Source organism: Amia ocellicauda, chromosome 7 (genome assembly GCF_036373705.1).
Source record: "Amia ocellicauda isolate fAmiCal2 chromosome 7, fAmiCal2.hap1, whole genome shotgun sequence".
NCBI lineage: Eukaryota > Metazoa > Chordata > Actinopteri > Amiiformes > Amiidae > Amia > Amia ocellicauda.
In genome coordinates, this window is record NC_089856.1 from 10,062,430 (window position 1) to 10,084,666 (window position 22,237).

Below are 22,237 nucleotides of genomic sequence, written 5' to 3' on the forward strand. Positions count from 1 at the left end.
AAGATGTCAGTAAGATTATAGTTCCTGCAAAGAGATTATACTTAATTGTGTAGCGAGACAGGGGAATAGCCCCTTACTTTATGAATCACCGGGTGCTGAAGCCAGCATAACCAAGAGATACCTCCTCTAACTAATTTACTGAAGCTGAAATATTCACAAATGTAAATAACAATCTGCCTTATTGGCTGCATGCAGTCACACACAGAATAAACCATCTGTAGAAAGCCAGAAGAGAACTCGATGTGAGAACGCAGACAATGGTGGTTTGTAGTAAGCTTTTAGTGCAAACCTAACAATGATCTCTAATAGATTGAAATGTTGATCGGTTTATGTGTACAATAAAACTTGTGTGGAACATTTTTGTAAGTGTTTTAACATTTAATTTTTAATGATTATTTTACCTGGTACTTTATAAGATTGTGGATGTGGGGGTTTCTGTATCTCTTAACTCAAACATCATGAACAGGGTTTGATAGACTTGCTCTCCATGCATTTGCCCCTGATCAATACTGTGAATTTCTCCCACAAATAACAATGACTTGTCAAGCACTGTACTTGATAACACATGGTGTACATCTTGCTTTAACCAACAATGTATCCAAACTACCCACCACCCTCAAAATAATAAAAATGTTAATGTGATTATTGTAACACGATCTGTACCATATTATTTCAGATTGAATTTTAGTCTTTAGAGTGTTTTTTGAAGTGTTTTCTTTTTTCTTTCCTTTTTTTCTCAGCTGCTAGGTCAAGTTGACTCCAGTTCCCATACTCCCAACTGCTTTTAGTTTAAGGAGTTGATGACATTATTTCAGTCGGAAAAACCTGGTTAAAGCCTAACCTTAATGGCTGATGAGAAAATTCCGTACAGGGTTATTTATAAAAATTCAAACACTGGGAAATTATCTACTCATTAAATGGCTTCCAGTTGCACTTAGTTTCTTATACTTTAGTTTCACATCGGGACCATCGCTGAGCTTCCAGACAAAGCTTTCCATATCCTGGTCCTGGGGGATCCCCGAGTTTTCCTTCCAGGCAAATTTTGAAATGCTTTGGATTATTGAGGCCTTAATCTAACCATTTTCTTAATTATGATATGTATTTATTTTATTATTTTTTTCTTATGCTATTAGTGTACCAAATAATGCTACTTTAATGTGGCCTTTTTCAGTCAGACTGGTGTAAACCTGTATGCCTTAGCTGTGGTGGCAGTAGTAGCCCTGGTGCCATGTAGCAAGGCCTCTTACCCCATATAAACGCCTATAAAGGTATAAACGCCTCATTCATTTCTCCATTGAAGCAGCCATTTCAGACAAGGGTCAGTTATTTTGAAAATACAGTGGCAATGGCTTAAAAAACAACCAGAAGAAAACTTGAGGGCATGCTATATCTGCGGTATCCCCCTCCAACCACTGTCGTGTGACACAGATACTTCTGTGGCTGTCTGGGCAGAGATGGTAAACTTTGCGTTTGTGCTTTTGGTAGAAAAGCTCCTGAAATAATCTCTGGCCTGCTACGTAAGCCTATGACCTCAACGAAGGGCGCTGGGGTCTGTCTCCATGGAGTAGAGTTCGTAATACTGTACTCCAGAAGTCCCCCGGGCACCACACCGGAGAGGCAGGCACGAAATGAGGCCTACAAGGAGAGCTACCAAGTGAAAGAGGCCACCCCCCCGAGACCACCCACACATCCTCTTCCATCTCATCTCAAGAGGTCCATAAATACCTACCCACACTGACATAGACATCAGCCTGAGCAGTACATGTGCAGACAGGGGTACATTAAGTTACCATTCATATGTGGTTACCTGCATGCTGGTGCAACACTCCCTGCTCAGATCAATTAGTGTCTAAAACCGTGCAGTGTTGCTAACTGAGCCCCCCTGAGAAATCGTGCCTCTCTTCATTAGGTGAGATCATTTATGTTCCACATGTCCCCGAATATTATTGTTACCATGTTGTATCCTTTTTTTCCTTCTACTGCTGCCTTCTGCTTGCTTCAGTTACTGTAGGCAAAAGGAAATTATTTGCAACAGTTTTTACAATCTTGTGAACTTTTTTTTTTCCTTAATCCGCTAATATCACAAACACATTGCAGATTATAGTCCTAATTAAAGCGGATTTTAAACGACAGGTTTAGGGGATTTAAAATGGACTAGATCACATAATTATCATCTAGCCTAGGTTTTAGGGTCAATACAAGAGGAAGTCTTATTTGCATCCCCAGTGATGTTAAACCTTGGAAACAATGATCTGAGGAGAAAGTCTGAATCAGTGTGTTTTCAGGTAATGAATGTCTTTCCCCCTTACTTTTGCACCCATACACATACACGTGTGTTGGGTAGGTTTTAGCTGTTAACCTGTTTTTTGAACACACATTTGTAAGCTTCTTCCTCACTGACTATTTGAGGTAATAATGGCCTCCATAAAGGACTGACACTGAATGAGACTTTGAAGGCAAGGGAAAAAGAAAAAAATTAAAAAGAAATGCATCCCAGATTCAAAAGTATTTACAGCTGCTCTTCCTTCTAACACTACTTTTAACATCACATCTTGCAAATACTCCTCGCCTCCATTCTCCCGGTTACTGTGAGAGTTGCATGCCCTCTGGTCTGCTATAAGGGTCTCACTCCAACAGCTGACATAAGTGGTACTATATATTTTGATTTATTTGTATTTGTTTCGTCAGTTTTTGGCCTCTGCTCTAGCTACTTCTGCAGCCAGAAAAGCTCCTTTTTTCCATTCGTAAGCCGATCCACCCCCCTCCCCACTCTTGCCCCACTTGCCATTACTGATGTCACTGATGTTTTTGATATTGAGAAAGCAGCGATGACAGTCTGAGTAGTGGGCTGAACTTGTATCGGGAAGGCATGGGAACCGAGTGAGTATGCCCAGACGCTGTTACTGCGCAAGGGTAACCTTTACTTGGCAAGCAGACCTGGCAGGATCACATGACCCCTTAGTCTTAGTGAGGGAGATTCCAAGCAAGTCCAACATTACATTCATTAAATTACATTCACAGAAGGTTGTGCCCATGAAAAATTATGAAGAAAACGGCCCATTTTGGAATGTTTCTTATACACAAGTATGTTGGAATCAGGTTGAAGGGCAATAATGACAGGAAATTTTACATTTCATTCATAAATAGAAAGCTAAATCAATGAATTTAACATTTGCTTATAAGAAGTATAGTTTGTATTGAGTCCAGGTCTAGTAGTAAAATTACACGTCAGTGCTCAATCACAGCTGATTCAGAGGCGTCCCTCGTTTGGCACACAAGCCCTTTAGTTTTATCTTTTACTGAGACAGCAGCATACGCTAAAGCCCTACAGCAATGCAGGCAGAGCTGTACTTACATAGTGAAGGTGTTCTTCCATGTGCTCAGGCTGATGGCAGGATTCAGGATCCGAGGGCAGCCAAATCTCACCTCCTCCGGAGCCACAGAGTTCATCCCTCCTTCCTCTGTATCCATGTCGGTTTTTTGGCTGCTCGGCGTGCTGTGCTGACTGATCTGCTGGTGAGCTGCACTGCTACCAGATACCGAAGCCTTTTACCACGCTGGGAGACAGAGGTCCTTAATGCAATTAATATGTTTCCTGCTGCTAATTAGAAATCGCAGAGTTACCTCACTGTGAAGTCAGGCAGGGGTTATGGGAGGTCAGCCTGCAGTTCCACAGGGACACAAGTTTTGATTAAAAAACAAAAAACAAACAAAAAAAAAAATCATAAAACCTGACTAATAATTGAACTCCCGCGTACTACCTCCATACTTTCGTAGAAAAACCTCAAGCTAAAGCAAACCACAGGATTAATGACACTATTTTTTCCAGCTGCTTGACTTTTAATGATTACATTTCCTCTAATATGTTTCTCTGTGCAGATTCGGCCACCCCCGTCAGCTGTGCACACACTCTTGCCAGAGCAGCGTGTGTCTTTCTCGTCTCGGCTCCTGAGCCCTGTGTTCTGGTCCTGGGGGAGGCTGGGATGCAACAAGCTATGGCTTACATCACTGTAGACTCAGCCTACCTGGGGAGACCTACCCAGGTTTTGGGGCGCACAAGCCTCTTGCTGTAGGACTGTCAATGAATAAAGACATATAGGGGTGGCGTGCTGTTACAACTGTATCAAACTAGCTATTGCAACTTTTTTTTTCCTAGACATGTGGAATTTATTCCCGTATTTGTCTGTAAAGTTAAAGTGTGGATGTTTTTTCGACACACAAGATGTCCAGGGATACATAACAGGTTATACATTTTTTAAATTTAACAGTTTGTGCTTTTTACACTTCTTCGCCACCGTTTCTATGAGAGCAGGCATCTTGCCGAACCTGAAATGGATAAGACTATGGCGCCATGTCTGCCATGCTAGTATGCTTCTTGATAAAGTCCCCTAATTTTGCTGAAATCATTTTTTTTTTATAACTGCGTGGTGTGTACACATGCCTTCATTTTATCCCTCACGTTGTACCTTCATGGGCTCCTGCTTCTGCTGGTTAGAAGACCCTGATCTCCTTCACCCATATTCGCCACACCTCTGACACTTGCCACTTCATTTTGTTGAACATTTTACCTCTCCCTGCCTTCAGGATGCTAGCAATTTTAAAAACTAACAACTGCATGTTTTAGTCCCCTTTAGATGCACCATTTAGCCCTGAGGTTTATGATCATTATTGTGTTAATAAACGAGTTCGACCCACATTTGTCTATGAATCACAGGACAACAGATGTTTTTTTTTTGTTTTTTTTGCTACTCTTTTGTTTCCGAATGGAGGAAGGAGCAGACTGGGGATTGTGTTTCTTCAGTAATAAATCCCCTCTTGGTTCCTCTCCCTCTCTGCGTCACTCTTCTCTCACTTGGGGGGGCTGGTCTGCTATTTTTATCCCTCGGTAGATATTCAGACAACCTGCTTCCACCCTCTGCACACCTCGTTAGAGCCGAGCCCCTAATGAGCACACACCTGCACAACTGGCACGTTAGCAGCACAGTCCCTGACGTGGTAACCTGACTCAAAGAGGGTGGGGGGACCTGCTGGAGCTACAGGTGCATCCGCTCAGACCGGGAGTTTGATCACCTCGGTGTTAATCAGCAAAAATTATCTTCTTTGTTTACCACCCTGACCAGTGGATTGAGTCTGATTCGCATAGGTGGCAGGGATGGAGTATCGCTGTTCAGAGTGACTGGTCTGAAGATGATGTAGGTCTTTGGCTAATTCATATACACCTGTATTCATGGAAGATGTGGATGCTAATGATAAAGAAATCACATTAAGAAAATGGAAGATTGGAACACTGGGAAATTGTCATTTTTAATGAGGGATTGTTAGATATATGATATTTCCATCCAACGTAGAAATATATTCTGATATATTGTCAGTATTATGTGTTCTTTCAGATGTGCTTGTTAGTCTCTGGAAACAGGAGGGATTTCTTTATACAAAGTGTTGTGCCTGTCCAGAATTAACTACCTAGCCAAGTGGTTGAAACTTTAAACTGTTAACGTCAGTCACTTTTTAGAAAAAAAATGCAAAAACTGAAAACATCACAATACCTCTGTTTATTAGTAAAAGAAAAAAGCTTTGTCATTAACACACTGTGTACAAAAATTGCTGCAGATAAAATTACCAAGACAGTTGGTAACATAAATGGGTAGGCTGTATGAAAATATATTTTTAATTTCTTGGTGCATTTACTATGAAGCTGATTTTGAGAATGTTGTTAGTTCTTCCAAAATTAATTAATCTATAACGTAGATTATATATCTTGCTAGGATTACAGTGATACCAGTGGCAGTTGATTTGGAAAATGCTTAAAAATGCATGGAATGCTTTATCAGAGATAGTAAAGATAGTTCCCCATCAAAAATTATATTGTCTATCATGTGGAAAAGTACATGGGTGTACCTTATACTGCCACAGAAGCAAGACATGCACTTTCTCTTACATTCTTACAAAACTGTTGAAGATTCATTCGAGCTACTGTAAATGCATCTTCACAGGGAGTAAATCATGCATGCAGTTGCAGAAATTGCATAATTCTGCTGTTACCTGTGCAGGGTTGACTTGATCCAGAGGTGCACTTCTTTGGCAAGTTTTTAGGTCTCCTCCAGTTCATGCAGTAGGTTGAACAGGGGCAGGACACTTTTTACTCTCATATCCTTCCAAACTCCAGTTCAGCCTATCCATAATTTATTTTAACTGCTCATCAGCAGCAGGATCAATTAAGTAATTAAGGGTTTTATGCAGAAGGGTGTTCCTGTGCTGCCCCAACGCCCATTAGGGTTAATTCAATGTAGTTTCTCGCGTGAAAGTCCTTCTGTGCACTGGGAAGAAAATGCCAGGGTGGCCTCACCCAGCTCTGGAGGCCGACTGCTGGGGTCTGTGGCTCCCTTCACCCTGTGGTCAAGATGAAGGCCTTGTAGACTTCCCTGTAGGCATTGCGCAGTAGGACATAGGGGAAACAGCTCTCTAACATGTCCTGGGTCAGGAAGGGCGACTCCTCCACAATCTAAGGAGGCAAACACACATGGTTACAGAGATGCATGTATACTTCTGTCGATGTTTAGCTGCTGTGAAAGTTTTAAGATAAAGGAATTGTTTCTCACCAAGTGCAGCAGGAGGTAAACGGACTCTCGGTTCTTGCTCTCGATCCGTTCCAAGTTCTGCCCCAGCTGCAGCAGGGTGGACGATGCCACCTGCCGGAGAAATGGGTTAGTAACCAGGCTGAGGTAGTTGGAAGAATAGGAACAACAGAAAGTCAAACAAGCATCCCCATCTCTCTCTTTGTGCAGTATCTGTGTTTAATTTCTTCTAAGACAATCATTTAATCTGCTTTCTCCCTGTCGTGCCTGTAGACTTTGGTGCTGCTATTGTCAGAGGTTTCACATCACCTCTTGGTTGTAGACAGGGTGCTAAGGTTGCGACCATGCAGACCGACCAGAGTGAAATGGCTTTCTGCTGCACCAGTTTGAAGAGCTGCACCATTTTGAATCGTTATCAAAGATCTGATAGTCTGTGGTAAAGAATTCAGCCAGCAAGGCCTGATAACAACAGTTGAAGTTAGCTGTTGACTGATGCAAGTCTGAGGTGCAAGTCAACCTCATAAGGGCTGGGTTTTTGGACTTTTAAACTCAGATTTGTCCATGTGTTAGCTCTGAGACACATAGGTGATATATATTGAAACAATGTACAGACTGTGTTATCCTAGTTATTTCCTCAGTACTGTGTGTTTCTGTTCTGGTTTCAAACAGAGAAACTTTATATATGTCAAAACCTGACTGTATGTCAAAAATTGACTATAGAGCATAGCAATCAGTTTGAATGTGAGCCTAGATTACATACACCACAAAAGACAAGCCCTATTTATAGCTGGATTGCTGGTCCTACTATTTAGGTGCTGAATAAGAACTTGTTTAATTTTGAGAACGTGGAGCACACTAACTCCATTCACTAGTGTGTGATCTGAGCTGGTGCCATTCTGTCCTGTATACACTGCAATAAATACATACAGACATAAAAAATACCAGCTTTGAAAGTAAATGTCTCTTGTTTGCTCTACCAGTGGAAAAAATAGTAACAAAAAAAATAGATTTAGAATAAAAATGAAGTAGCAGATCCCATTTTCTGTGTAGTTTATGACTTCAAACCCTTTTTCTCCAACTGGAGTAAAGACAAAATAAATGTATGTTTCATACAAATCTCAAATAAGTAAAATAAATCACTGAGAACAAATGTACTCACTGATGATACTACAAAAGGAATTTCTTCTCAAATTGTTCTCAAAACAAATGCTTCCTCAGCTCCCTCACAAAACAACTGTAGTTTTTGACAACCAATTTTAAGGCTTCCTAATCAGGATGTGAGCAATTAAAAGCAGTTTGAGAGTATTTTCTTCAGGATTTGACCCCAGGTCCAGGCCGACCTGTCCTGTGAACCCACCAGCAGGAACTCTTTCAGGTGCTCCTCGATGTTCTTGTTGAGGGTGGTGAACATGGCCGCCACCAGCTGGTTGATTCCTGTGGCCAGGCAATGGATGTTGTTGTGGTGCCCTGTGGAAGAGATGAAAGACAGACTTACTGGGACTGCTTGAGCTGTGAACTACCAAACAATATTGTGCCCATTCTGTGCCCACAGCCAGTGTGAACTAGTGGACCTCAATACAGTATTTCCACTGAAGCCAACAATGTCAACAAAAGCCTTGCTGTAACTGAGTGGGCATTATTCCCTTTATTTATTTATTTAGTGTTGTTTATATGCTTATAGAAGATCAATGACAAGTAATTAAGAATGAGCCCTTCGGTCACTGTGTGGACAATTGGGTACCATGTGGCAGAAATGCTAACGACATGTGTGAAGGGGATGTGTGAAGAAGACAAGGTTAACAGGATATTAAAATAAAAGTATTTTTTGTAAAGCTGTGAGTGCTGGGGGTTTCCAGATTTTTAATCAGTTTGGAGGGTTTGGAGGGTTTCATGTGATGTTTCTCTGAATTGTGAGATTTCTCTCTTGGTAGAAGATTGTTCTGCTTGTCTGGACCAGCGGCAGCAAAATCGATGGTGCTCTAAACAGAGATGATACCAGGAAGTTTGCTTGTGTATTAAAAACAGAGATGCTGAATGCATAGTTTCATAGGAGTAAAACACGACTGTTGGGTTGATTAACTGGAGTTACATTAAAACCCTGTACTGAAAATGCACAGCTGATATGATTGAGAAAGTGGCTAGTTAAAAAGATTAACAAAGAGATTGATAACCTATTGTAGATGTCTTCCTCCTCAAAGCTTTCTCATGCAAATCAGAGGAAGTCCCCCTTAGCCCAGGGAACAAGTGTAAAGTTATTTTCTGTATTTCTGTAATGTGCATCAAAAAATAACTGACCACAGCAGCAATGAGATAAAATCTCTGACTAATATCGATCCATTTTTTCTCTGCACGAAAGCCGTTGCAATAGAGAAGCAATTGCACTTGAATTTAACCTGAACAGAGACATATTTAAAAAAATAAGTAATCACAATTCTTCCAGTTTCCCAACTGAAAAACGTAGACATGGAAGGTGGTTTGTTTTCTGAGTGAGTGGGAAATGCCCGGTCCTATCAAAGTCATGCTCCCAGACTCTGGAACTTTCTCTCTATCAGCAGCATCTGGAATATTTCATGATTTAAGATCAGGATCGAACCAGGCCTGTGATGATTATGACTTTTATTTACCTGGTTTGTAAGTGCCTGGAAACATGTTACTGTGTATATGAGGTGCTGTAGAGGACCTTTTTTATTGATTGATTTGATTGATTGATACATTGAGTCCGTAACTTGCCTCCATATTCCCGGCTGTAGTAGGAGTTGGCGTCCAGCGCAAGGACAGGCAGCGACACGGCAATGTACACGAGCAGAAGGCAGGCCAGCTTATACTCCTCATCTGTAGAAGAGTTGTCTGTGCGCATGTTGGCCAGAGCGGAGACGAGAGCAGGGTCGACTTCACAGGGTACGCCTGCCGCCGAGGCTAGCTCAAACACATTGAGGGTCACCTGCACAGAGAACAACAGAGCGTCACTGCCTGACTCTGTGCCATTCCCTCTTATTGGCACTCCCACTCACTTACCACAAAACTGAAGATCGATTTTTATATATATATCGGAGCATGACTTAGTGTTACTAGGATCTTGAGCTTCCTTCTAGGTATGTGGCGAATGTTGAAACAACCCATAAGTATGGTGTGGCAACAGACTGCTTTAAGAGTGGGAAGCAATATATTGCATTTCTTGTATAATAAAGGATTTACAGACTTTGCAACCTTTTGGGTGGAGAGGAATTTACAAAATATGACTTACCTTGATGTCTGTTTCTGGAGAGATGAAATCCTTCAGACACTCAATAGGTCCAATGAGGAAGGGACAGTGGTTTTGCATAACCTGATGAGAACAGCACAGCATGTGTTTAGCACAGGTAAAGTGTTCCTGTTATTCAGTTCAGTTGTTAGAGACATTTATTAGTGACTTAAAGTTTAAACTTTTTAAGAAGATGTTTGCCTCATAAAAAGTACTTTTTTGACTCTACTGTCTCAATCTGATGAAGACTAAGCTTGCTCATATCAGATTCTGTTCTCCTCTGCAAAGTCAGTTTAAATTAATAGTAAGAGACAGTCTGATGCTCTGAATTTGAGCTCAGTAGCCATTGACCTGTATAGAAAGCAGTTTCTGTAGAGTAATGTCAAATGGTTAAGCTATTGTGATAAGCAGAGCTGAGGAGCATTATTGGATCTTTTCAATTTAGACACTATCAGAATGTGTCTGATGATATTAGAGCCATTTACTAGTGAATTAAAGTTTAAACTTTTTAATAACACTTTTGCCTCAAAATGTCATCTCTTCTACCATCATTTTATTTACCGTTGTGTGGATGAATTTGTTTGTATTGATCTTATGACCATTGTGTATATATGTAGACATTTTTATGTTCGTAGTTGATAAACAACACAAAGTGGCCTTGTGTACAGGGGCTCTGATAAAAAACATTAAGATAATAATAATACCAATTTATGGAGGATCTTGGATGATTAATGAGCATGGTAAAGGGAAGAGGAAAGTCTCTGATTTATGGCTTAGCTATTGTGGCCGATGCTGACGGAGAGTTGAACTGAAGACGGCAGTAACTTAGTATATACCTCTCTGAGTGCATCCTGAGTCATGGCCCTGAAGGACAGGATCACCCCAATGATGGTCATCCTCTTCAGGACATTTTCAGATGCTGCAGGACCAGAGCAAGGGAGAGTCAGGGCCTGCGTTTACATGCTGGTGGTCAGGTCATGACATGGGGAGGGGCACTGCTGATGGTTATGGTTAGTTACAGTCTTAAATAGGTGATGGAAAAAAAGTGACCAGTCTAAAGTAAATAATTGTGAATTACTCTATACTCTATACTCTCAAATTGGAATCCAGGCATACCACCTACAAAGAAGATTTCTTCCCCATATTTCCCCCCAAAGTCTTTTACCTAGCCTTACCTCAGTAAACTGTGTGACAAGTAAATATTAAATCACTATTCAATTATTATTAAATAAACAAAAACAAAACATGGTTCCGCATTGACTATGCAGTGGACCCAATAGGAAGCTCTTGTTTAGGAGTAATTCCTCAGCTTTTTTTGACTCTACTGTCTCAATCCTGATGAAGACTAACCTTGCTCATCTCAGATTCTGTTCTTCTCTGCATTTGTATCAGTCGTTATGAATTAATAACAAGAGACGGTCTGATGCTCTGAATTTGAAACCCCTATTATTTCCCGGACATGACAATCTACTCATTAGCCGCTTCTGTAGAATAACGTCAAACGGTTTAGCTATTGTGATAAGCAGAGCTGAGAAGAACGGGCGGCTCATTCCAATCTAGACACTATCAGAACGTTTTTGATGATATCTCCACACATGCGTTTCTGAAACCGCAGGAGCCAGCATCCTGTTGTCTGTAATGTTTCTCAGGTACATCTCGCCCAGTCCTGTACATACCCGGCAGTCTCTTCTTGAGATCGGCCATTTTCTCTGGTTTGTCAAAGTTGGACCTCATTTGAACCAGGATATCCATGTTCTCAATCACAAGTTTCTGAAATCCAGCAAGAAAAAAGAGGTGAAGCGAGGAGAAGGAAGGAGTCTTTGTTTCTCAAATGTGCACACACACTCTTAGTTGTTTTAACCTTGAAGTGCTACAGCTTAAGACTGTGGGAGATTGTTATTATATAGTTTAGCAAGTGCATCAGTACAATATAGGGTAGGAGGTGTGAAAGCCATTTGTAAAGAGAAGGCAGTCAAATGGCTAAGGATGGGAAACGCGAATAAGTTGTAACAGCATTGCATAAAGGAGACACAAATGCACATGGGACCTTGGTGAATAAAAGATGTGGCAGTGCCTTCTTCACCAGCTGCTGTCCTGAAGTCTAATCATGCCCACAGTGTTGCAGTGGTGGGATGTGGGGGAAGTACCACTGTGGAGCACAAATCCTGACAAACCAAAAGGAAGGTCTAAGGCAGTGAGATCCTACCTTCAGCTCACTGACTTGCGAGGTAATGTGCCACATTAGATTTTCGCTAAGGAACTTCATCCCATAGGGCCCGATCAGTTCTGCCAGGGCCTGCAATTCTACACACACACACACACGCACGCACACACACAAAGTGAGAGGTACAAGGATGCAGTTCAGTCTTTGTGTTTGGTCAGGGGGCAATGTTCAGGATTATAATGAGCACAACGTTGCTAGTGAAATGGCAGCGTTAGTTCAGGGTTTTCGTGTTAAAACTAAATTGATTCATCCATAATTAAACGCACTGTGACAAAGGTAATGTTTTTAAACTAGCCCAAAGATTATTTTGTTGTAAACTAATTGTAACAATCTGTGGGTTTTTAGAAGTACATGCATGTATACATGTATAGTACATATATGGGCAGCCATGTGGAGTAGCAGTTTGGGTTCTGGACTCTGGAGTGGAGGGTTTTGGGTTTAATCCCAGGTGGGGGACACTGCTGTTGAACAAGGAACTGTACCTAGAATTCTCCAGTAAAAACACAACTAAATAAATGGGTAATTGTATGTAAAACAATGAATAATGTGATATATTGTAACAATTATTTGGTGACTACAGGCCTATTGAACTGTCTCAATTTTATACTGGAAGTGAAGTCCAGCGCAAAGCAAAACATAAAGCTGATTTATCTGTGTCTGCGCTGCGGTGCGAGTTTACAGACGTGGCTTTGTTACCAATGCATGCTGCGCTCTCGGCCTAGGAATCGAGCCCGTGTTTTGTAATCCTTGAAAGAAGATGATTAAGCTGGGATGTGTGTTGCTCTGTCTCTGGAGATGGAGGAGTTTATGAATCAAAGCATCGACCCCATACAAGCGGTGTGGGCTTCGGTGCGGATTTGGATGTGGGGCACTCTGAACCCTGCGTGGTTAAGCTTTGTAAAGGGAGTTGCAGTGCGTCCCCAGAGATGCCGTAGCTGGGCTTGGTGCTTAACTCCAATTTATGAATGCAATTTATATCCTTCAATGACTGCCTGAACCAAGGAGTCTGTGGATTGTGAATCACTGGGAGTCGTGAATGTGGGAATCCTCTAGCTGCAGCCTACAGGTTTGTTCTCCAGTTAATGGATGCTGAATCGTATTGTAATTCACTGCGTAGGTTTCAGATACGCGGCCTTTCTTGGCATCCCTGAGCCAGGATGCTGATGCCTAGAGTGTTGTACAGTTCCTGGAAATGGAGTTGCTCAGGCAATTTAGTTTGTACTGTGGGAAGAACATACTTGTAGGAGCATTGTCTCATGCTGGAGCTCACATGAGAAAGTGGGGATTTTTAAACCAAAATAAATAGTGGCCCTACAGCTGCATAAGGCTCTCACCTTTGATGTCGGAGTACTCCTGGGCACTGAAGCTGGTCTCGTTCTCGTTGGACTGGTTCATAAAGCAGCGCATGTTAGGGGAATGGATGATCTGGCCGCTGCTTGCTTGCCGTAGAAGGCCCTCCAGGTACCTGAGGGGACACCCACACGTTAGGAGCCACTACCCCTGGGTCCCATCAGGGAGTTAAACTGGCAGATGAACCTAAAGATGCAGGGGTCCTCGAGAGTCAGGGTTGAAAACCACTTCTCATATGCAACCGTTCTGTTAAACTATCTGTAGTATGACTGTAAATGTAATAAACTGAGTAATTGTCGTATTATGTTGAGTTATTGCTGGAAGCCGATGTTAACACTGCAGAGGATTGGAGACGGAATACCAAGCCAGATAAAGTTTAGTGGACACTGACTGTCCATACAGGTGTCCCAACTTACACCACTGTCCTGACAGCTGTGTAACATTATAACACAAGTCAACAACCTGTGTTCCATAGAAGTTCATCAGTACTTTTTCCAGAAACACAACCTTATAGCTGTAGCTCCATATACCTATAACAACCTAATACATTATAGAGTATGAACCCGCAGGCTTTGTATTTATACAATACAGCACTTTAATTGCAGTTTTGGGATGGGTGGTTTGTTTTCTAATTATGTAAAATACTCCTGCTTTAGCAGATGCTTGAACAGGTGTCAGATTTGCCAGATTAGATGCAACGTCAGCCGAGTACTGCAGATATGAATTGTTCAATTTAAGGACAATTGACATAATAAAAGTACTCCATCTCTTTTATCCCCATAAAGACGTCCAACACTCCTTTAACAGTAAATTAGCCTTTTCAGAGAGATTCAGCTGTTCATAATATATCTTAATTCAAAAACTTCTATCATGCCTGAATTTTCCTCACAAGCCTATTGAAGTATAGTACAGCTTTATAGGGTTCCTTTTGCCCTCCTCGACATAAAGTACTGAATCTCATATCTCCATCAAGACGCCCAGCACTCCTTTTACAGTAAATTTGCCTTGTCAGAGATATGTTCCAGAAGTGTGATGCTACCAAATATGGATGTGTTTGTGTCCATCATATTGTGCTTTTTTCCCCCTGTATATGTAAGTATCTTTATAAGGAAGAGTGACCGCACACGCCAACGAAAGACTTATTATTAAACCGACAAAGTGGTGATAATAGTTTTAATAATTAAGTCATTGGATGGACTTTTGGAGTGTGTGGTCCCTTTTTCTATGCACTTGTTCTTGAAGCTTGGGCCTCTGTAATTTTGGTTGAGCGCAGTCACAAGGACAATTTTTTCCCAAACTGGGATCTAAGGAAGGATATTAACGCAGCAGGGTTTTCTGTTTGTAGCACACGCTTTGAATGCTGGAGAAAGGCAGCGGCGGGAGCCCCAAAGGGAGACTGGTACCAGTTGGTGTACAGGGTTGTGACAGTCTGCTCGCCCTGGCTGTCCAGTGGCTGAGTCTGCTGCAGCAGCAAACTCCTCAACATCCGCGTCACGTCCACACTGATGTAGCGGGTCAGGATTTGCAGGGATGTCATGTAGGCCCTAACCCCTGCCAGCAGGTCAGAGGGCCGGGAGATCGCCTGTGTGGACTGGTTGTAGTCAGTCATCCGCACGATGGTCCTGAAACAAAACATGACAGGCTAGGTTATTTTTCGCGCCTTTTCGTGGTGCCCACTTTTAATTTGTTTATGTATTTATGTATTTATTTATTTAATTTAATGATCAATCCCAGTTACCAACAATCACATTCATTTGACTAACGACACCATATGTTGGGTTTATTTGATTCAGACAAGTCTGTTTCTTCCAAGAACCAAGGTGATAGAAACCTGCTAGACAATAGAAGCACAGGCTGATAAAGAGAGCACTAAAAGAAGTAAAAACTTACTGCATATTGCATTTGACTACTTACTATATACCTGAAGTAATTCAACAGTAAACCTTCTGGAACATGTGGCAAGTGCAAAATGTGAGCCAGGTTCTAAGTGCATTGAAGGATGGCTGTAGTAAGACCAGAAGCAGGTCGAGTGACAGGAACAAGCCAAAGGATAGCCAGAGAAGACAAATTTGTCTTAAGTTTTGACTGAAACCAGAAGAGAGTAGCTGGGCCTGTATAATAGAGAGCTGAGACTGCGTAGCGCAGCTGAAAGAGCTTTTCCCGATTCAGTTCCTCCCTGTGTCTGACTCTTGGCTGTGTGTTTGCACTGTTTTGACTGTAGTTTACCATACCCGTGATTCAGTGAAGAAGATCGGTTGTATATAAGCACACCAGACCATCGTTGCAAATATTTAGATATGCTTTTCATCAGAAAGACACCACAAGGAAGTTTGTGACATTAATCTTCCAGCGTCCTGACTTCACATACGAGACCAGCCTCTAGCAAAGGAAATGTTGGGCCTGTATGGTTTCATTTTCCCAGGCTGTGAGAACAATCCATGTCTTCTGGCCTGGCCCCAGCTGCTAAGACAGGAGAAGAAAAGTGAGGGATGAAGAGAGGAGAAGAGGGAGGGAGCAGTACCTGGCGAGGCGGATCTCGAGCTGAGCAAGGAGGAACTCGGCAGGGATGATGGTGTGGTCCCACACTGTGAAGTGGTGGGAGTGGCTGAAGGAGGCACACAATTCTGTCAGGGTCAGGTGCAGTTTGTCCATACTGTGAAGAACCGTGAGAGAGAGAGAGATTCAGATAGAGAGCAAGATAGAGGGAGGGAGAGAGGTAGAGAGAGGAAGAGAAACTCAATTCTTGCCCACTCCCCTGCTTCACACAAAACTTGAAAACTTGAAAACTTACAGATGTCTTCCTTATCAAGACTTAAACAGTTTTTCCAGCACATTTCTGTGCTCCTGAGGCATAAACACAACAACAGCTTAATTTTTAAATGTCCACTATGGCTGTTGAAGTCTGCTGAGTGTTTCCTGCCATCGGGAGCTCAGAGAGTTTTCGGGAGCCTCAGTAGGTCAGTCACTGGCTGCGTGCTCACTTGGTAACGATGGCACGGTCCTTCCTCTGGCTCTCGGTGCCTGGCTTCTCACTCTGCACCTCGTTCTTCCTGGGGGTCTGCTTCTTCTGCTTCTTGTTGCGAGCCTTGCTAATGGTCTGTGCGCAATGCTTGGGCAGGAGCTATAGAGAGGGGAGAGGAGATGTCGGCCACGTCTACAGGAGACACGGCATTGGGTCCTGCATGACGCACGAAGCCGAGGCACAAGAGACTACTGTCTTTGCGTAGGCCATGCTTATGTTGCGTGCTTGGTGTTTAATTTGTCTAGGTGTTTCTTTATACCCTAAGACCTTATTCCTTTACATGGGAAGCTCTCAGTAGGCTAATTGAGTAACATTGTGCAGTCACATCTCCCTAGCCAGTGTCCTTTCATAGATGAAGACACTGAATCCATGAACTGGTATAGTTATTTGGAAACTGTGGTGGAAATTCAATTCAACACATCTGGGTGAGGACGGTTTGTCAGATGCAAATCAAAAACGAACATACGGGTGGTGACCTTTGTAGAGCCTCAATACAACTCTTTGACTGACACAGTCTTGCCCAGCTAGTATAACACAGCTGTGCGATGGGATACAACAAAAGGTTATTTTGGCAAGTTTTTGCTGACGGCGTTGTTTAAACACGTACGTCACGCAGTCTGCCCCCCCAGGGCCCAATCAAAAAAACAGATTTTCTTTTGATCTCGGTGGCTTTCCTCCTGGTAAAACTTGTTTAATAAACAGAAGCGGATAGATGTTGTCACAACTTCATCCCTTTGAGGAACTAGTGCCCTAGACAATTCCCACCCCAGTTGGCGGCAGACTTGCTCCTAAATGGAGTGTGTGTCTGACTTAATTGGCTCTGTTAAATGAGCGGGGGGGGGGTTGTCCTTTCTGAGAGAGAGTGCAAGGTCTGTTGTGTGAAACGTAGAGGCTGGGGCTTCGAAATTGCTGTCCTAGTAGAGAAATCTTTAGAATCGGGTTTAACTAGTGCTTAATGTGGGTTAACTTCATCTGTATAGCTTTCATTAGATTAGATTGTTATTGAAACACACTCTGATTATGGGAGCCATTGTTTCTCACAGTATCAGAATACAGATTATGACAGTCAGCAATACCCCTCTGAGATGCACAGCCCCTACCCACAACACACACACACACGCACATGCATGCTTCCGACTCCGGTGCCATACCTGGTCACTAAGGTTGCATTGTTCGGCACATATCTCCATGATGACATTGCAGGTCTGCTTGGCGATCTCCTCCAGGAAAGCGATGCAGTACTTCAAGCTCTTCTTCTCCAAAGCTGAGCCCTGTGCACAGGAGACAGCCAGAGAAACACAGGCTATGTGACTTTCCAAGGCTTAAACTGTATTGCACTGTGCTCAGTAAGGAGAGCTGAGCTGCCTTTGGTTTCGTACATGATGGATGGAAGTATAGGGCCTCCAGCATCAGTGAAGCATGATGCTTTACAATATGACTCCATGCCTGAAATTGACTGTGCTTTACTGCATTGTATATTTTAATATAAATTATTCTGTACCATACTGTCCTAAGGATCAGTCACCAAATAGTTGTGCCTGCCTTGCTGGCACTCTCTACTGACCTCCTCTGGACACAGTGGGTCAGAGCACTGGCTGAAGTGGGAGCAGATCCACGGGAAGGCGATGAGATATCGCTGCATCTGCACCTCCTCGCAGCTCTGGTTGAACATCTTCTCCATGATGCGTGGGTAGAAACTGCAACAGGGAGAGCATCCGTTTCACCCCAGCCCAACCGTGAAACCAAGCTTTTCACCTGTTCTCAAGACCATCAACATCTTGCTTTCACCCAGGGCAGATTGTTTGTCTGTCTCCGGCAAAGTGAGCGATTCAGACAAACGAATGTAGTTGAGAGGACTGTAGTACTTTGAAACACGTAGCCCCACTTGCTGGGCCTGTATGACAAGAGACTGGTTTTGCCCCAGTCACAGATGGGTGAAATTAAGATTGGGGATGTCAGATCACTCATTAGCAGTGTTTCATCACCTGACTACGTTTTATTTTTTTATCTTTCTTCTTAATTTCAGTAAACTGACATGGCAGTTTCTTGCCATATGGGCTTAGCAAGTAGCAAGAGTAATCGTATCTGGCAAATATAAAATATTGAAATTGATCTGAAGAAGCTGCTATGGATTTTGTGGGAGCGAAGTGGAAACTGACCATAAGGTGGAAAGGTCTGAGGTTTCCTGCAGAAGCCCCTGTATGTTGTCCATCATCATGGTGTGGAAGGTGGTCATGTTCATGAGCTTGGCCAGGTCAGGGCTCTCCTTGAGGCTCAGAGGGGCCTTGGAGACGCTGGTGTATGACTGAACCAAACCAAACAGCACAAGGGGAAAGGCATATCAATATTAAATTCTTTTTGCTTTATGTACTAAACAATATGTCAAAAAGCATCATAGCCAAGTCCCACGTAAAACCCACAGCTGAATTTAATCTAAATGAACAAAGAAAGAAATAACATGACTTGGAGTAAGCAGAGGTCTTAACAGTCAACAGTTTTGATCCAGAGTGATCACAGGGAACATGATTGACCGAGAATTGATTCTACCTGGAGCCTCAACCAGTCTAGTCTGAGTCCCCGGAAGTCGAATTCCTCTCCGTTCTCCACTGTGTGGACATCAGAGAGTTTAAATTGCAATCAGAGTTAATCAATCAATCAATCAATCTTTATTATGTTTAAAGCGTAATGTGCACAATTCCTTTAATCTCGGTTATGTGTCTTTGTGTTAGTCTATAATGTATGAGTAAGACACAAAACATTGCGCTTCTTAAGCCTGATCCTATCAAAGGCCTTGTTGGACTGGAGAGCTTAAAGTGTATAATGCAAGAATCAGTTATATGCATTTTTGTGTTGATACAATGTAAAGTAGTGTACCACTCTTCCAGTTTGATCCTAGCACACAAGCAACTTTCATAAATAAATACATTTGAAACTTACTAAATACTGGCGGATGTCAAACTCTGGCATGTGGGCTCCTTCAGGGTTTCAGGATGCGTCTTGTTGTAATTTCCTGGATAGTGGAAAAACTACAAAAGGACCGAATTTGCCTTCCAACTACAGTGTTAGTGTTTCACGGTCTTATTCCTTGATAGTAATTATAGTTTCCGTAGAAATTTGTATAAACACGTGTCTCCACTGCGCATTAATCTCCCGTATTGTTAGAAAGGAGTAAAGAATAAGTTAGTCTTATTCTTATGCAGGAAAAACAGTGAAGACTGAGTTATTCTTTACTCCTTTCTAACAACAGGGGAGATTAATGTGCAATGGAGATTTGTGCAAGCAAACAATCCCACATTCAAAAAAGGTGAAAAAACCTGTAATCTGCAGCGATCACTGTGATTGAAGTGTATTCCAGGTTTTACATCACTTGAATCATGCCACGCTGGTTTCTATGAATAGGCTAATGCACCATAATGTGTATTACCCTGTGTGTTTGTAAGGAACATACTAACTTTCTTATTCCAGGCCAGTCTGCACAAAGTAAGGTGGAGCTGCCACCTACAGAAAAAATCTAAAAATTGTAAGACCATTTATATGTTACACTCAATTTCCACATTTTAATAATAACCGAAACCCTGGAGACCCTGATCAGCACCTAAGGAGCTAACTAAAACAAATTCAGAGTAAAGCTTATCTGTAAAGTTGTTTTTTTCTTCTTGTATAGAAAGCGTTCTGTGTGTTACAGCAACAGTAGAGTTCCTTGGTGCTAATAGGGGGTCTCGAAAAATGTATTTACAGTATACTATAAAATGTGTATTGCTTTCCTGCTGCACTTGTTTTCATATTTATAGTCTGTGTCGGTGTTGTCACATACACAACCATCACTTCGCTGGTTTTCCCCCACGGTTATTATTATCATGTGAAAATTGAGTGTAACATATAAACAATTCTGTTAACATACACAAATGTGTACATAGGTCATTTTTGTGCTTCTTTGTGTGGTACCTACAGAAGTACATGTTTTAATTTCAGACAAAACTTGATGAGCATTATAGTCATGCAAAGTGTACTTGAATAATAAAGTTGCTGTTTAGCTTGTGAATACATACAATAATAACAAACATTACTATGCATTAGCTTATTCAAACCTGCGCAGACGAGGGGCAAGATCAGGTGGTGATCATTTTCCAACTTTTTTGAATGTGGGATTGTTTACTTGTTTTCAGCTTTCCAACAACAGAGGAGATTAATGCTCAGTGGAGATTGTTAGTGCAAGTTTCTACAGAAACTATAATTACTATCGAGGAACACTAACACTGTAGTTGCCGCGGGGAAGGCAAATTCGGTCCTTTTGTAGTTTTTCCACTATCCAGGAAATTATAACAAGACGCATCCTGAAACCCTGAAGGAGCCCACATGCCAGAGTTTGACATCCACCATTATTTGATAAGTTTTAAATGTATTTATTGTTTTAAAGTTGCTTGTGTGCTAGAATTGAACTGGAAAAATGGCATATAACTGATTCTTGCACTGCACACTTTAAGCTCTCCAGTCCAACAAGGCCTTTGATAGGATCAGGTTTAAGAAGCGCAATGTTTTGTTGATTATTTTCTCCATGAGATTTATCACTGAAGTGAGACAAGTTTAATTGTTGTTTAGCTGAATTGAGGTGTGTGTGTGTGTGTGTGTGTGTGTGTGTGTGTGTGTGTGTGTGTGTGTGTGTGTGTGTGTATTTTTTATTTCTTACTGAGCTTGGCAGTTATCTGAGAGGCTTCCATAATTCTGACTCACCTTGCTTAATCGTCATTCCAGACAGGGTGGACACGAAGGAGGTCATCAGGACGGACTCTTCCTCAGGACACACGTACAGGGTCTAAGCAGGGACAGATGGACAGACCAGGTAAGTGGCCTGCTCTATATGCTCTATATTGTCCTCACTAATCTTCTTGGGGGGCTCTGTTTTGCAATTCTAAGTGGTAGTTTCTTCAAAATAGCAAAATAGCATGGGACACTGTATTAGGCTCAGCAGAAATCACATTTAAAAGGTTCTTTGTGAAAACTGTAAGTCTGCTAATGAATAAATAAATTAGAATTAAAATAATTAACTCCAGCTTGAGCAATCTGGGCACCTGATGAATACAACTGTGACAAAACACAGAGCACAATCACCCTATCGCATCCATTTTGGGTAGCCAGGCCTAGGATTACATTCTGCAAATACCACAGGTAGGGAAAATTTGAAAAATATCACCACGATCCTGTAACTCTCCGTCAGTGACCGTACAGAGCCCAGAACGCTGTCGCTGTAGCACATTGGTGTCAGCAGTCCGCTCGGTGGCCTCGGTGCCGTACCTGCATGGTGTCGTTGAGGGCCAGCGCGTCGAACTGAGCCAGGTACTGCAGGTGGTAGCGCTGGATGATACGGCTGTGGCGGCGCATCATTGTCCTCAGCTTCTCCATGTAGAACAGCAGCTCCGCCATCTGCCTGTAATGAACAAACAAGCATGTAAAATGCTCTGTGCTGTGATCGGTTGCCCTGTTAAAGCCCACAGAAGCCTTACCTTACACAGTTCCACAACATGCCTAAATTAAACCACTGGGCCCAGGGGTCTGAGTTTCAAATTACTCCAGTGAAATGATTGACTGGACTAAATCAACTCCTCTGCCTAGCACTAAGGAAGGTGGGGGATTTGGACTTGGACAAACCCGTTGGGCTGTGGCCCTCAAAGCAGGCCTGGCGTCTCCTGCCTTTAAATGCTTTTTTTACACAGATACAAATTTCAAACGTCCCCTGCATTCACACTCCACTTCTTTACAGGGTCGACACTGGATTGCATTTAGAGTAATTGGTAATGGTGTGAAATTAAATAAACACTTTTTTTGGA

The 22,237-nt window shown here is 42.2% G+C and overlaps 1 protein-coding gene across 1 annotated transcript in view; it reads right to left on the reverse strand.

Annotated features, from left to right (window-relative positions):
• Positions 1–5,533: 5,533 nt before the first annotated feature.
• Positions 5,534–22,237, reverse strand: part of nckap1l (NCK associated protein 1 like) — a 28,965-nt gene continuing 12,261 nt past the window's right edge. The window contains exons 13-30 of the mRNA XM_066708295.1: positions 21,705–21,837; positions 21,144–21,225; positions 18,960–19,018; positions 18,572–18,717; positions 17,977–18,109; positions 17,564–17,683; positions 16,372–16,511; positions 15,912–16,043; positions 14,794–15,012; positions 13,375–13,505; positions 12,023–12,120; positions 11,493–11,586; positions 10,653–10,735; positions 9,820–9,900; positions 9,306–9,516; positions 7,933–8,042; positions 6,600–6,689; positions 5,534–6,502 (exon numbers count right to left, since the gene is read on the reverse strand). Of these exons, the coding sequence (XP_066564392.1) occupies positions 6,386–6,502; positions 6,600–6,689; positions 7,933–8,042; positions 9,306–9,516; positions 9,820–9,900; positions 10,653–10,735; positions 11,493–11,586; positions 12,023–12,120; positions 13,375–13,505; positions 14,794–15,012; positions 15,912–16,043; positions 16,372–16,511; positions 17,564–17,683; positions 17,977–18,109; positions 18,572–18,717; positions 18,960–19,018; positions 21,144–21,225; positions 21,705–21,837 (2,179 nt within the window). The 3' untranslated portion in view covers positions 5,534–6,385. The remainder of the gene's footprint in view (positions 6,503–6,599; positions 6,690–7,932; positions 8,043–9,305; positions 9,517–9,819; positions 9,901–10,652; positions 10,736–11,492; positions 11,587–12,022; positions 12,121–13,374; positions 13,506–14,793; positions 15,013–15,911; positions 16,044–16,371; positions 16,512–17,563; positions 17,684–17,976; positions 18,110–18,571; positions 18,718–18,959; positions 19,019–21,143; positions 21,226–21,704; positions 21,838–22,237) is intronic.